The sequence below is a fragment of the Lygodium microphyllum genome, chromosome 9, assembly GCF_053477565.2.
Source record: "Lygodium microphyllum isolate KBCC chromosome 9, Lygodium_microphyllum_v1.1.10, whole genome shotgun sequence".
Classification (NCBI taxonomy): Eukaryota; Viridiplantae; Streptophyta; class Polypodiopsida; order Schizaeales; family Lygodiaceae; genus Lygodium; species Lygodium microphyllum.
The window spans coordinates 98,544,164-98,558,463 of NC_141143.1; the positions used below are offsets into that span (position 1 = coordinate 98,544,164).

General features: G+C 42.0%; 1 protein-coding gene across 10 annotated transcripts in view; it reads right to left on the bottom strand.

The window, feature by feature from the left end:
* The window catches only part of LOC148031345 (Nucleotidyltransferase family protein), a 58,901-nt gene that overhangs the window by 38,686 nt on the left and 5,915 nt on the right, over positions 1–14,300 (bottom strand). For 6 of the 10 annotated variants that reach the window (XR_015691879.1, XR_015691881.1, XR_015691880.1 and 3 more), the window contains exon 4: positions 4,358–4,421. Coding sequence is in view for 5 of the 10 variants with exons in the window: in XM_087684867.1 (XP_087540993.1) it covers positions 4,358–4,421 (64 nt within the window). In the remaining 5 variants the exon portion in view is untranslated. Of the gene's footprint in view, positions 1–3,515; positions 3,760–4,357; positions 4,422–14,300 lie in introns of those variants that run through there. The other 4 variants (XR_015691876.1, XR_015691877.1, XM_087684869.1 and 1 more) reach the window with 4 other exon arrangements.

Sequence of the window (14,300 nt, forward strand, 5' to 3'; positions counted from 1 at the left end):
ATGACCAAATGCTACACAAATTTTGCCCAAATCACAAAAGCCCCAAATTATACGTCCAATGTGCCTCAATGTCGAGAAATTGGGTCAATTTCAGCCCAATTTGTGCATGTACATGAAAAGCCCCAAATGTCGGGGACAAAATGTCACAAATTCTTGCAATTTCTGAGACAAATTTGCTTGTCCTGCATCAAATTTCCCAAATTTGGGAAAAGCCCCAAATTTCTGAGCTGATTTTGCACAGATCTGAGATCTTGTGCTTACGCGCGCGAAACCCCGTCAATGGGTGAAAGAAATTTCAAAAAAAGATTGAATTTTGGAAAAAATCTGACGGGTCAACGGACCCGTCAGTCATGCACCTGTTCGCCTTTACGCATACAGTCGGGCCATGCAATATGCGTTAGCTCACCTACCCATCCGCCACATGCGCCTCCATGTTGGTCCCCCACTAGACCCTATCATTCGTTGACCTGAAGCCCATGTCACCCCCGCTAGACTGCTTGCTCGTCACGCGAGCCTCCTGAGCTTCCTTGTACTCCCACTGCCGTTTCCTGTCGCCTGGTCCCCACTGGACTTGCCGCCCAATCGTGAGCACCCGCATTGGTCTTCTTCACGACCTGTTCGTTGGCTATTTGCACGACTTGTTCATTGGTCTTCTGCATGCGACTTCTTCTTGCGACTATAGCCTCTGGTCAACAGCTTCTCATCTGTCGGGCTTGCAACTAGCGACTAATGCTTGTGGCCTGAGCGAACCATTATGGCTCTAATACCAATTTGTAGGGCGAGGTTAGGCAAGGAGATCGAGGTAGACAGTCGTTGCACGCTATGCGATAGTCAAAGAGAGTGCAAAAGAGCAGAGTAGAGAGTGAACACGTTTTTCGGTACAATGACGAGTGTACCACTTTAGGTTTTTAGATAGATATATGTATGAAAGTACAATGTGCTAAGGTGTGTTCACACCCGTGCACATATAAAAGGCACGATGGCCCTTTATTCCCAACATTAGAGACCGTCTAAGGTGGATCTTCACTGCAATGCCAACCACCCTCTTGAGGTCTTGTCTTATATGTAGTTTGTTACAAGTTAAGCAGCATCTACATAAGATGCTAGAGCGGAGGCCCCAATGTTGTCACGATTGACACACACCTAGTCATTTGGAATACATAGATCAGGGGCAGAGACAACTTACAAGTTGCTACATGGGAAGCCCATGCATATCAATGAGCTATGTGGGACGCTAGACCTGCCCGTTCCCTCAAAGCTTGGAAACATCTACAAGTATGCAAACTTGGGGATTCTTCAATAGACCATGGGAAGTAAAAAGGGGCAGAGGCTAGACAACTAGAGATCAACATAGTGATCTCTTAAGAGTAGCTTGCCTAACACCACCCCACATGACCTCCTGTGCTTTTTTCCACTTCAAAAATTACCTTTAAAATCCGCTCTCGTTGGCGACAATGGAATAGGGCGACTCAACCCATCGAATCCCATGAACTAATCTATACAAACAGCAACCATAGAAAGTATCAAGCTGCCACAAAAAATACACTCAACAAAGCACAAGAATAGCTCTCATCCTATCCCCTGACAAAACCAAGGCATGAAAATCCACAAGGGATAGGCCCAGTATACTCTAATAGAAATCCAGAGCGATCGCTAACCAACTGCTCCAACACAAACTGGCTAAAAGAACCATCCCAAACTAACAACCTATGGATCTCAATTGGAGAGCCCATTTTTCACCACCGAGCATCCCTACATAGGTAGCAAGTTCAGTCGAAGACACCCCTTTTTCCAACGTACATGAGGATGGCAAGTTAGCACTGGACAAGGGGCAATAGGGTAAGCATACAGTAAGAGAAGCTCGATTTTAGGCTAGAGAGAGTAGGGTACCTAAAAATCAAGCCCATGTATGAAACCAAAAGTTGAATGGATATCCTCATTCTTGTGATGTACAAACTTATGGAGCTCTCTCCTTGCTTCTTGCTACTCCATCTTGCTTGTGTCTGTGAGAGAGAGGGAGGGAGAGAGAGGTAGAGTGAAAAACTAACACAGGCAAAGCTCTTTATTGCTTCTTCTTTGCAAAGCAAGTGTGGCAATCGAAGCTATGGAGATGGAGCTCACGTGAGATGCATTGCTCAAGTCGTGGAGCCATCGAGAAGCCTTTTGGGATAGACTACAACAAAGAGGTAAATCAGTGAGTTCACTATGGTATTGTGAGAGTGCATAACAAAAATGTGAGAGGCAGCCATAGGAGTGTTGTTTGAAGTCCTTGAATCAATAAGTGTTCCATCAAGTTCCCAGAAGATCCAAGTCATAGGACTCCAAGGGAAATCGTGGAAGCTAGACCCATACCTCGCTTGATCAAACATCCAAGAGCAATGATTGTGGAATTGGAAGGGTTGAGCCTTGGATGAGTTGAGTTAAGACCTAGGACAGTAGCAAGCTGCTTCAGTTTTGCAGAAAGCACTAAGTTTCTTTACCTATACAACATGGATCGATGCCATTTTTTCGTGCAAGTTGACATGGACTAGGCTTTCATACATAGCCTACACAGGGGAGAGCACATCACAAACCCCTTTAGATTCACATTCTAAAGACACATGTGCCATAGCTAGCAGCTGAGGGTCTTGTATTCCCTATGGCTAGTGGCCCATGGGGTCTAGCAGGAGGCAATTGGTTGGCTCAAATGAGCAAAATGGGGTTTTCCAGCTTCGAGCACAACAATACCTAGAGACATCAAAGCACTATTTAAGGTAATGTGAAGCTGCACAACTAGTTTGGAGAGGAGTTTGTAGGATCCTTTTGAGTTGAGCTAAGCCTCAAGTGCATTATCTAAAGAACTTTCTACTAGCAGTCAATCAGCCAAGGACACCATCTACTCTGTGATGTAGAGATGTTTGGCACAATCTTTGTTATTGAGGCTGGTTTGTGTACAATGGTGGGCTTGGAGGCTCTACCCAGTTAAATAGGTACTGGAAGTGGATGGTTTCTAATCGGAGGGTGAAAGCTAATTGAGGGCCTTCAAGAACAGTTTCTTCACAAAATGCAATGAGGTGCACCTGCCTGACAGTCTAATTGGAGCTAAATGCCAATGAAAGCATACATATACGAGGCCTATCATGTGAATCTAGGGGAATGGGAGAAAGAAGCCACTTTGGAGGAGTGTAACACCACTGGGTTTTGTTCATAATCCGCTATGTGAAAACTGGCTATTACAACCCTATGGCTTCTAAGTAATAAAACTCACCACACATTATTTTGCAAAATATGAAAAAGGGATACATGGACAGAAATGAAAACATGCATACACTTACATCCCTGCGTCTCCACACAAACACATCCCCCCCAACAAAAAAAAACCCAAAAAAAAACAACAATAAAACGGAATTCTAATAAAAAGAAAAGAGCAGTCCAAAAACATATTTCTAAATGGTGTTGGATTTGGAGCCTGGCAACAGGTTTGACGACATGATCATGAGACTGACTAAAATGAACATAGGAGCATTGGGTCTCACCTACATGTTCATAGCTTTCAACCCTCAATTCTTAAAATGGTATCTGGAAAATATTTTGGTTCTCAAAATCCGAGCCAAGCTTCCTTTGTATAACCTACTATAGGTAAGCAGAAACATGGTTATTTTTCACACCAAAACTTGAGCTGATCGGCTGGGTCCCTTACACTTGACTGAAGCACTGCCTGTGCACTTGTCTTTCTGTTCCCATTAAGTGTTCTTTCACATTTCTTCAAATTTCTTGCATCTGATCAAAATACGAGAGGATCTTGCTTAGATCATGCCGCTAACGACTTGGCTTGTGCTTAAAGCTTCTGCGAGAAATTAATGAGCAGCAGATATGCAATCTTTTTGACCCAAGATAATTGAGGTGTCAGGGCTCAATTACTTCACATATATTTCAAAGAGAGATCAAGATAGATTCTCAAACAAATAATGGATCGGTCTCACGATGATTACATCAAGCAACAACATTCACCTTTCCTAAAACTTAGCTTTTCCAAAGGTCCCCAAAAGGGCTCTCTTCAAGTTTTGCTGTGCCAACCTCAAAACCATTGAAATAAGGATGAGAATGAAGAAACAAAGCAAGGAACAGCAGCAAAGCAGCCACCAGTTTCAAAGAGAGTAAAGCCTTATTCATGACAAAATTCTCCCATTCCTCTGTAAGGTACCCTTAAGCATACCAGTCATTTGGAAAACAAACGAAAGGAAAAAGTTTTTAATGCAAACCAGGGTCTTTGTAAAGCTCAGTAGTAGTGTTGAAAAGCAAGACAAACAAAAACCAAGTACCTTTTAATGTTCATGCAACACATATAAGTGAAAATGTGCTATATCTTGAAGTCTACCTGAAGACATGGAAGTACAGGAGGCTTTCGTTGCTGTAGAAAATGTATGCACATTAGCACATACCTGCAGGCAGGACAAAATGTCAGTACCGTGTTTCACCTTGTAGAGAGCAGACTTTTCAGTACAGGATGATGAAAGCAGAGCAGCAAAAAGTCACCATTCAATAAGACAAATGTATATTTTGATAAGGGCTTGACTACTTTGAATAAATGTCCTTTAGCCTTCTTAACAAAGAGAATCCATCTCCCAGAAAAACTAAGAGTCCAAAAGACTAAAGGGAAAAATGTTACACTGGAGTTCAATCTTGGTTAGATGCACAGATGTTTAAACGGCCATGATCAACCTATTTGTATACACATAACAGTCTGTATTTGTCAGTCAGAAGTTGGCCTATTATTTTTCTTCAGGCTTCATATATAGCTGCTTATATTGTAACTGTGACTGTGATCGATTTTTATCAAAGAAGGTCCACATTAATCAGTAAAGAGTAGTGACAAACTCCCATCAACAAACTTACTTGACTGAACCACTGGACTTGCAATTACAACCTTTCTTCACCCCTTCAATATGTTGCATCAGTGGAGCTAAACTTTATCAAAAAGTAAAATGTAAAGCCTAGTACTTGACCAACAACTTTTGAGGTTAACGTGCCAATTGTTTAAAATTTCAGAGTCCCTCACACCCCATCATAAGTTACAATATGATATCAACAACCTTGAAAGAAACAGATATTAAAAGTTCTAAACAGACATTTGTTTCTTAGGGTTGCAAAGGCCTTCTCAATTGAAACTACCATAGCACCAAGATGGCCAAGGTCATTGAAACCAGCCTGCCAGATGACTTGATGTAATACTAATTACAACAAGTAATAAGATTCACATAAACTGAAATACAAATGTTACTAATCAATCTTGGACATTGGATACTTGGGTGGCCCCAAAACTCGCACCCTTTACGACATTTCTTTAACTTGTATGGCTAAAGGTCAAAGTAAATTGAGACCTAGCCTGATCTCCTTCAATCTTCGATACATTTTGTTGTCCATAGCAACCACGGAGCCTTCAAACAATTTGCCCCTTGGTTTGCTCAAAGATTGGCCTTCAATTTGCTCCTTGGAAGACAAATCCTGCCCCGAACTTAATGTTACCTAGCTGGCTCTTGAAATTCTCTGAAATCCCCAAGTTTCAGCTGCTGAATTTCAAATACTAGGCCTTGAATTCTGCGCACACTTACCGGGGTGGGATTTAGCAACAAAATTCTTCAATTGCACCCACTTGGGACTGAATTTGGCTAAGATATCTTGAGAGAAGCTGTGAATTTGCTGAGAGAACAGAGAGAAAGCTTTAGAGTTTCATCACCAAAATTGGCTAAAATTTAATGCTGCCCTACTGTGAAAGGCTGTTTGACTTATCAATAAGAGCCCCATATGCAGTTGCCTGCCTATAGACATCCTGTAGTGGCTATCACTTGCCTCTAGTGGCCACTTGATCAATTAGAGGCAGCTCTTTGACAACCTCCAATGGCTGGGCAGATCACCATTATCTGGAAAATTGCACCAACAGCTCTTTCCTCCTCTCCCAACCTCCCCAGTGCTGGAATGAGGCTCCACCAACCATTGATAGGCTTTCCCTCGCATGGGCAAGTTTTGCCAAGTAGCAAGCTTCTAATTACATTTTTCAGCAATTTTCAGCCCAAATAACTTAATTTTCAGAATAATAATTCTGAAAATTACTTTGATCATTAATACAAAAAATTAACTATACCAGCCAGCAATTAAATTGGCTTGATCAATTTGTCATCTAAGCAATCTTGAGCATTTATTAGCCCCTAACCTGGCATTTAATAATTAATGCCTTGCTTTGTTGAGCCAAAAATTCATTATTTGCTAATTAGCCATTTAAAGCAACCCAAAACATGCTTAAATAATCAAATTACCAAACTTTCATTAAAAGAAACACAATCCTATGCCAAGAACTCAGTAAAAGTGGGTTGAACAACCTGCCCTGCAATGTTCTAACACAGGTGGATATACTTCTAACTATCCTAGAGAAACTAGACCATATTCGATTATCGATGAGGAGCTTGAGCTGATTATTGCTCGCAGAGCAAAGAAAATTGAGAAGCTTGAGAAGAGAGTTGCACTTCGAGAATGGCTATTCAATGAAGGTATTTATGATTCTCTCTCTTCAAATGTTGCGCATAAATCTAATGATGTTGCAGGGCCGTCGAGACCTCCATCAAGGATGGGGCCCCCTGTTGGAGAAAGAGATGCGAAATATACCCCTTTGCAACATTTTGGTAAAATGATGAGGAAGATTGAGCTCAATTTATTGACCATGGAAAAGGTTCTCTAGAGGATTGGTTTTTGTATGTGCGCACACATAGAGAGGATTATTTAAAAATTCATTTAACTCTTCTTCCATTTTTTCTTCTTTAAATTTTTCTTCTCATAGTCAACATGATTTTGGTGTTTCATCTTCATTGCATTCCGTATCTACATCTTCATTTCTATTTCCATCATTAAATCAACAAAATTGATTCAATGCAACCACATCTACATCATTTACACCTCAATTCTAAAACCCACCCAATTCTTTCGTTGCATCTCCCTTGCCATTCACACCTTTCACTGTTTTCTTTTAGACACCGCATGCCATGTCACACGCCACTTCGCAGGACTCTTCAAACATAGACACTACCTTTAGAACTGCTACACACACGCATCCGAGTGGTGCACTTGCACTTATGGAGAGGTTCCTCCATCTTCAGAACATTCACGACATGGATTACTGCCTAATCTTTTCCAAGTGTGAACTACTTGATTCCATAGTTTGCTAGCATGGCTATTCCTAATGGACCCTCTAGTTGTTCCATTGTGCCTTAGCCAACAATCCTTCGGGTTGAGGTTGTTAACACTTCAATGTACATTCTCAACTAGTGGACAACTATAGTGGCCCCTCAAAAGACCCCCTTCCATGCTTTTTTTGGCACTCGGCCTCTCATTTTCCACTTCAAAGTCTTCGCATATCGTGCTTATATGTGCACTCCCGATAATAAGATAGATTAGCTCACTCCCCAAAACTAATCTCCTGATTTTTGTTAAATACTCCTCTAAGGGAAAAGCCTATCACATGTTCGATCCTCAAATGAAGAAAGTGATTATTCTGAGAGAGGTCATTTTGATGAGAGGGATATTGTGCAGCCCACTAAACCGAAATCTGAGCTAATTCCTCCACCTACTATATCGGAGGTAGTGCCATCTAAGCCACGTTTGCTACTGTTAGCCTGCCCTATTTTGTATGTCAGTCTGTCATCTCCTGGTTGTGAGCTCCTATCAAATTCTGATAGGAGACAAAGGAGCTGTGTCAGTCTAGTGTGTTGTTGTTTTAGTGTGCATTTCTTTTTTGGGTGGCAGTCTGCCCAATTAGGGCATTTCCTATGCAATCAGCCCATTTCTTGGGCAATCCGCCAATTTGGGGCTGCCACCAATAGGTCAGCCAGATCTAGAGGTGGGGGGCTATATATAGCACCCCCCCAATCATTCTCTTTCACTTCTTCTTGCAGATTCAGCACACACTGCTCCCTCTCCTCTCCGACATTGGTGCTGCCATCTTTTCCAGCCTGATTTGGTGCTCTCATTGACGCTCCGGGCTGCATGCAGGGACTGATCAGTCCACAGCTTTGTATTCAGCATTCATCAGTCAGTGCAGTATTTCCTCCTTCAAGTCGCTGTCAAACCCAATTTTCTACAATAAATTAGGATTTACAGCAAAGATTAGCTGAAATCTCTTCCTCTGATGGCTAAAACTGCTAGAAAATGCTAAGATAACTTTAGAAATGTTTGGGGGATGAGAGAGAATGTTGTAGAGAGAGAAATTTTAGAGTTTCATCGCAAGAAACACTAAAAAGCTATTGCTACTATGCTCAAACAGTCATGGAAGCTGTCGCCTACAGGTAAGACCACCAAAAAGACTGTCATCCCCTCTTGTACGTTGTCATCTGCACCAGAAGGACCTTGGGCTGCTGTCACTTGCTCCTAGAGGGCTCCAAACTATTGTCACATGCTGTAAGACTGATCCTTGGTGGCTACAAATCACATCAGCAACCTCTCCTTGCTCTCTAATAGCCTTATTCTCTCTCACAATGGCTGGGATAGACTCCCACCAACCCCTAAAAACGTTTTTTCCACTTGCATGGGCAAGTTTTGCCAAGTGGCAACCTTCTAATCCCATTTTTTAGCATTACCCAGCTTATTAAATTAATATCATTGATTTTGAAAATTGATTTTACAATTATTATAATACTCGAAAAATTAATTTTACCAATCAATAATTTAATTGGCTAGGCTAATTTATCTTACAAGTATTTGTGAGCAATTATTGGCATTAATTAATTTCTATCTAATCTCTAATTTCACTACCAACATAAGTGGCCAATAAATTGGTCTATGCCCAAATCTAACCTCGACTACCACCCGGTACCTATCAAGCATAACTTATTACAACTTTTGCCTTTGACATCTACTAATATCTCAAGGTCTTGGATCCCACATTGTGAAATAATTAACTTGCACCTCACTTGTGCAAGTGACATTAGCACATTTGACTAACTTTTAATCAAATACTAAGCAAAGCAATAAAATTTCACATCCTCGTGACAAAGGGCTCTACATGAAGCTGGAGAAGATTGACCATGGAGTGTCACGTACTCGTTGGGAAAGGCGAACCACTCCTCAAGGCATTGCATTTGGTAGCAGCACACAAGTAGCAGTCAAAACCTATGTGAGGCATGGTTTGAAAGCTCTTCTACTCCAATTGCTCGTGTTTCAAAGGATACTCGTGTTCGAGAGCCCGAGTATGATGAGCATGGCAATCTCCTTAGTGATGGAGATTTTATTCCACACACGTCAGACTCATCTAGTAATGAGCATGAGTCTCATTTGAGTAAGGGTCTGAGTGCTCATCTGAGTAGTAGCCTTGGCAGTCTTTACTATCTAGATACTTTTTGAGTCTTGACATTTGTATCTCCTACTTTTTTAATACTTAAGTCTTGTAGATGATACTCGTCACTTATAACTTGCCCAATACTCTTTTTTGAACTATTATACATGTCTTCAGACTTATAAATGAAATTGGAGTACACATTTTATCTCAACCACTTGTTATATTCGTGAAGTATTATTAAAACTTGACTCTCATGAGCATTTGTGATTTTTGAAGATTAAAACTAAGACTCTCATGTAAGAACAAGTGATATTTACTAAACTATTCCTCAATTTTCTATGCATTTTTAAATGTCCATACAAAACCCTATATTTTATTTAACATCTTTTTGTGTACATTCGGTACTGTACTAAGTCCATGGATTGGACGGATTGTACCTACCTACCCCAGGTATATATGATCAACGAGCCTATTAATACCTCCTCCACTCTCACAGATACCCAAAGTTTGTAATGTCAACTTTTTTAAAATAGTGTTCTTCTTGTATCTATCTACACGTGTTTTCATGGTTCCTCACCTACCCTCTTCTCCCATGGCACAACACCAATGGTCCAAATCACTCACCACATTCTCCACCTATCTTGGATAAGTGGATAAAAAGCCATGTCACACTATTTGTTTGGACCTTGCTGCAATTCATGGCTTTCTCAAGATATAAGGTGTGAAGAGAAAAGGCTTTATGAAGGGCTTTAGGAATTGTGAAAAAATAGAGGTGGAGATGGAGGCGGTAAGAGAGGTCAAGGTGTGAACAGAGGAGGTGATAAGAGAGGTGGAAGAGGATGCGGTAAGAGAAGGTGGTATGGAGTGTGAAGAGAAAAGGCTTTATGAAGGGCTTTAGAAATGGTGAAGAAATAGAGGTGGAGATGGAGGCGGTAAGAGAGGTCAAGGTGTAGACAGAGGGGATAAGAGAGGTGGAAGAGGATGTGGTAAGAGAAGGTGGTATGGAGTAACTTGGAAATGGTAATAGAGGAAGAGGAGAAGGAAGAGAGAGATGGAACTTGGAAGTTGAAAGGAAGAGAAGGAGGAAGAGGGAGATGCAGCTTGGAAGTTGGAAGGTAGAGAAAGAGGTGGGAAGATAGGAAGAGGAAGAGAAGGTAGTAACTTGATAGAGAGGAAGAGGAAGAGGAAGAAGAAAAATAAGGAAGAGAAAGACGTGGAGATCACTCATAAGCTTGAGATAGGGGCTTAAGCAATGAGGCTTGAGTGGAGAAGGCAACAGGCTTGAAAGTTGAGGGTGAAGATTGAAGTGGAAAGGGGCCATTTATAAAGGCCCAAAACAATTTGAAAATGAAAAAAAGTTCCCAAAAAAAATAAAAAAGATCAAAAAAATGAGCAAGAAAAACGGTAAAAAATCGGGTAAAAATGGTTAGATTTAACCTTGGACAACGGTCAAAAAAACCGTCACCTGCACAGGATACAGTCCTGACCGGGACAAATCAAACAAATCCAACCGAACTAGACGGACCATTTGTGGACGGAATGCAACTATGTATACCCCCCTAATAGCCAGAGGGAGAGAGGACTTGTTTGGACTACATTAACTTGGTCTCTACCTCGTGTTGACCACTAGATTGTAGGTGGGGATTTTAGTATGGTCAAAGCCTTTGAGATAAAAGGGGCAAAAGCATAAACACTATTAGAGGAGGAGAGCAGGCACCTTGGGAGAATTTTATCTTCCATATCAGAAGAGAAGACCCTTGGTTCATGGCAAAGTTGGCAAATCTAGAGATTCCTTGCAATTCTCCAAAAGAGATAGGACAACTGGTGCCAGAATCTTCTCCGAGTTGGACAAATTTTATATAGATGACTAGGCTTGTGACATGAAGGGTCTAATCGGTATTGTTCCAGGAACCACTTTATCAACATATCAATACAGTTGGTTCTTATGGAGGGAGCCTGAGGAACAATTAAGGGAGGATATTAACAAGATTTGAAGGTCCAAGTCATTTTCAATGGACAAGGCAGCTAGGGACTTGGTGAGAGTTGCAAGAGCTGAGCTCCTTTCTTAAAGAGAAGGCTAGGAGCAAGAGGAGAGGTCTCTTAGAGAAAGAGAGGGCTGCTAGAGTCTCATTGGCAGCACTACAAAGGGAGGAGAAAAGAGAACTAGGATATAGGTGGATGGCATAGAGGGATGTATGCAGCCAAAGCAGAAATAGATGCTATGAAGAAGGCTAGATCAAAGTTTAAGTACCATGCGAGGACGTCTTTCTCGACATGGGGACAGGATAGGGTGAACAAAGAATTCTTTTGCACCACAAGTCATACACACTCTAGATAGGGTGTTAGGCATCTTAGAAGAGCGGATGGATCCCTTGCCTAAGGGCCACACGAGATCGGTCAAGCAGCCATGGGTTTTTACATTACTTTGTTGGGCACGACGACAACGCCTCCAGGATTGGAGAGCGATAGAGAGATTGTGGTATAGTACCAAGAGAGTGGTCACAAAGAGCATGAGGATACAAAGGAGATTGCAGAGGTCTTGCTAGCATTGCCATTGGGGAAGTGTCTAGGGGATGATGGATTGGACAAGGCTTTCTTCCTGAGCTATTGGGACATGATCAACACATGACTTTTAGGAGCATTTCAAGAGATCCTGGCATTAGAAGGTATGTCAAAAAGGATGTTAGAGGGATTGATTCACCTCATCCCAAAGGGCCATGGAGACAAACTAGAGATCACCTAGTGGAGACCAATCACTTTACTTGGAACAACATATAAAATCCTAGCCAAAATGATCAGCCTCAAACTCTCTCTCTTGATGCCAAACCTCATTCACCCTACCCAAACTGGTTTTGCTCACGAGCGCAATATCCTTGACAATATTTTCACCTTTTGGGAATCCATAGCTCTTGCACGATCCAAGGGACAGTATCTCATTGTTTTGCTTCTCGATTTTGAGAAGGCCTATGACGGAGTTAATTGGGAGTTTCTAGAGGGCACCATGTTGAGGATGGGTTTCCCAAAGCAGTGGATCATAGGTGTATCGGCTCTATATTCATCAGCTCACAGCCAAGTCCTCATTGGCAGGACCAAAGGTGCCAAATTCAATATTTAGAGGTCAATAAGGCAAGGATGCCCCACTACACCTCTCCTTTTCTTATTTGTTGCAAAGGCTATAAGATCCTTCCTGAGGTATAGGAATACAAGTATTCGAGGCATCAATCTTCCCATTCCAAAGTTTGAGGAGTTGCTAGATGTAGAGTTTGCATATGACACATCTGTTTACCTAGATGGGGAGGAGGAGAATTTTAGGGCCCTTGTAGCTATGATGGAGGTCTTTTGCAGAGCCTCGAGAGCTCTTAATAACTCGTACAAATCCTATGGATTTTGGGTTTGCGATACTCGACAAATAGACTAGAAACTACATGAGAGTTTCACTAGCATAAGACAAAAGCTACTATATTGGAGCAAACAAGACTTACTAGCAGGCACGCTAGTAGTTGCAAATCACGTTCCATTAGCTACCATGCGATACATAACTTCTTGTTGGGCCTTCTCTAGGTCAAGCATTGGAAAAGTGAAGCAACTCATTGGGAATTTCATTTGGTCAAGTGGAAATGGTAGTCTTGCAAGGGCTAAGGTAGCTTGGAATGTTATCATCCAACCTAGATCCAAGGGTGGTTTGGAGGGTAATTGACCCAAATATTCAGAGCAGAGCATTGATGGTAAAGCTCGTTGTGAGGGGCCTTCTCCCAAGTGAGGAGCCATGGAAGGAGCTACTATTATGGAGATTAGAGACCGTCATTACCGGTCATGGAGGGCCGTAGCAGCCTAGCACACACTAGCTATTTCAGCATATCCAACCTACAAGGCTTGCAAACAGTTTTGAGGTCAAATTTGCTGCATCTATTATACGAGCATGGACATTAGTATCTATAGGACTTCATCAAATTGACCCAACGAGTGTTGAAGAGAAGTTAAGGCATCCACTTCTTTTTAATCAGCTACTCAAGACACAGAGAGGCCACACCATTGGAGAGAGGACCCTTCTATCTTGGGGAAGGTTCTCAACACAGGTAGCTTCTACAATGAGGGAGGGTTTGCCTTTCTAGACCCAAAGGCCCATATATATAGACATATTTCGAGGTATCAAGAGGGCCAGAGTCATAATGGAGAGCATTAGTGAGGTGGTACCCCTTGAATGGAGGAATGACACTGTGACAACTCAAACATGGATACGGCTCTTTCTAGAGGAGAGATCCTTCTTGCAATGGAGTGTGTGTTTACTTTTTCATAGAGATGGACGGCAGACTTGGGCGAGAGGAGATTGTGTTTACTTTTTCAATAGAGATGGACAGCAGACTTAGGCAAGAGGATCTGGATCAATTAGAGTTCATAGGATGCTCTCGACAAAGGATTAGAGTTGTGACTCATTGTAATAGGACTTGTGCTTAGACCCGGATCCTCAAACTTATATGGAAGATGGATGAAGACATTGGGCATGTAGGAGGCAGCCACTATAGAGGCTTTAGTGGGATCCTGGGGAGTGGGTAGGGAGAGATCCAATTGCAAAGGCACCTCAAGATGTCCCCTTCTTTGGCTATACAACTACGTTGGGGAGGAGAATACAGATGGGCAGGACCAAAGTGGTACCAATTGCACCAACTAAACACTGGAGTTTCCATGGTATATCATGGCCTTTCCTAGCAGACTTCTAGAGGAGATTGGAGGACAGCTTTAGACAAAGAAAGATTTTGGTCTTTCTTTGGTTGCTAGCACACAGGAGTTTAGCAATTGGCACATGGCTTGGCTATGGTAGAGACCCTATTCCTTATGCTAGATATGGGGAGCATGAGGAGATTCAAAGGCATTGCTTATGGGATTGTCCATGGGCTCATTTGGAGGAGAGCTCTTAGGATGGTGTTTCATAGCACAACAAATTCTATGATTGCTATGCGGGGGACAATTGCAGGAGTCACTAACAAAGGCCCAACCTTGT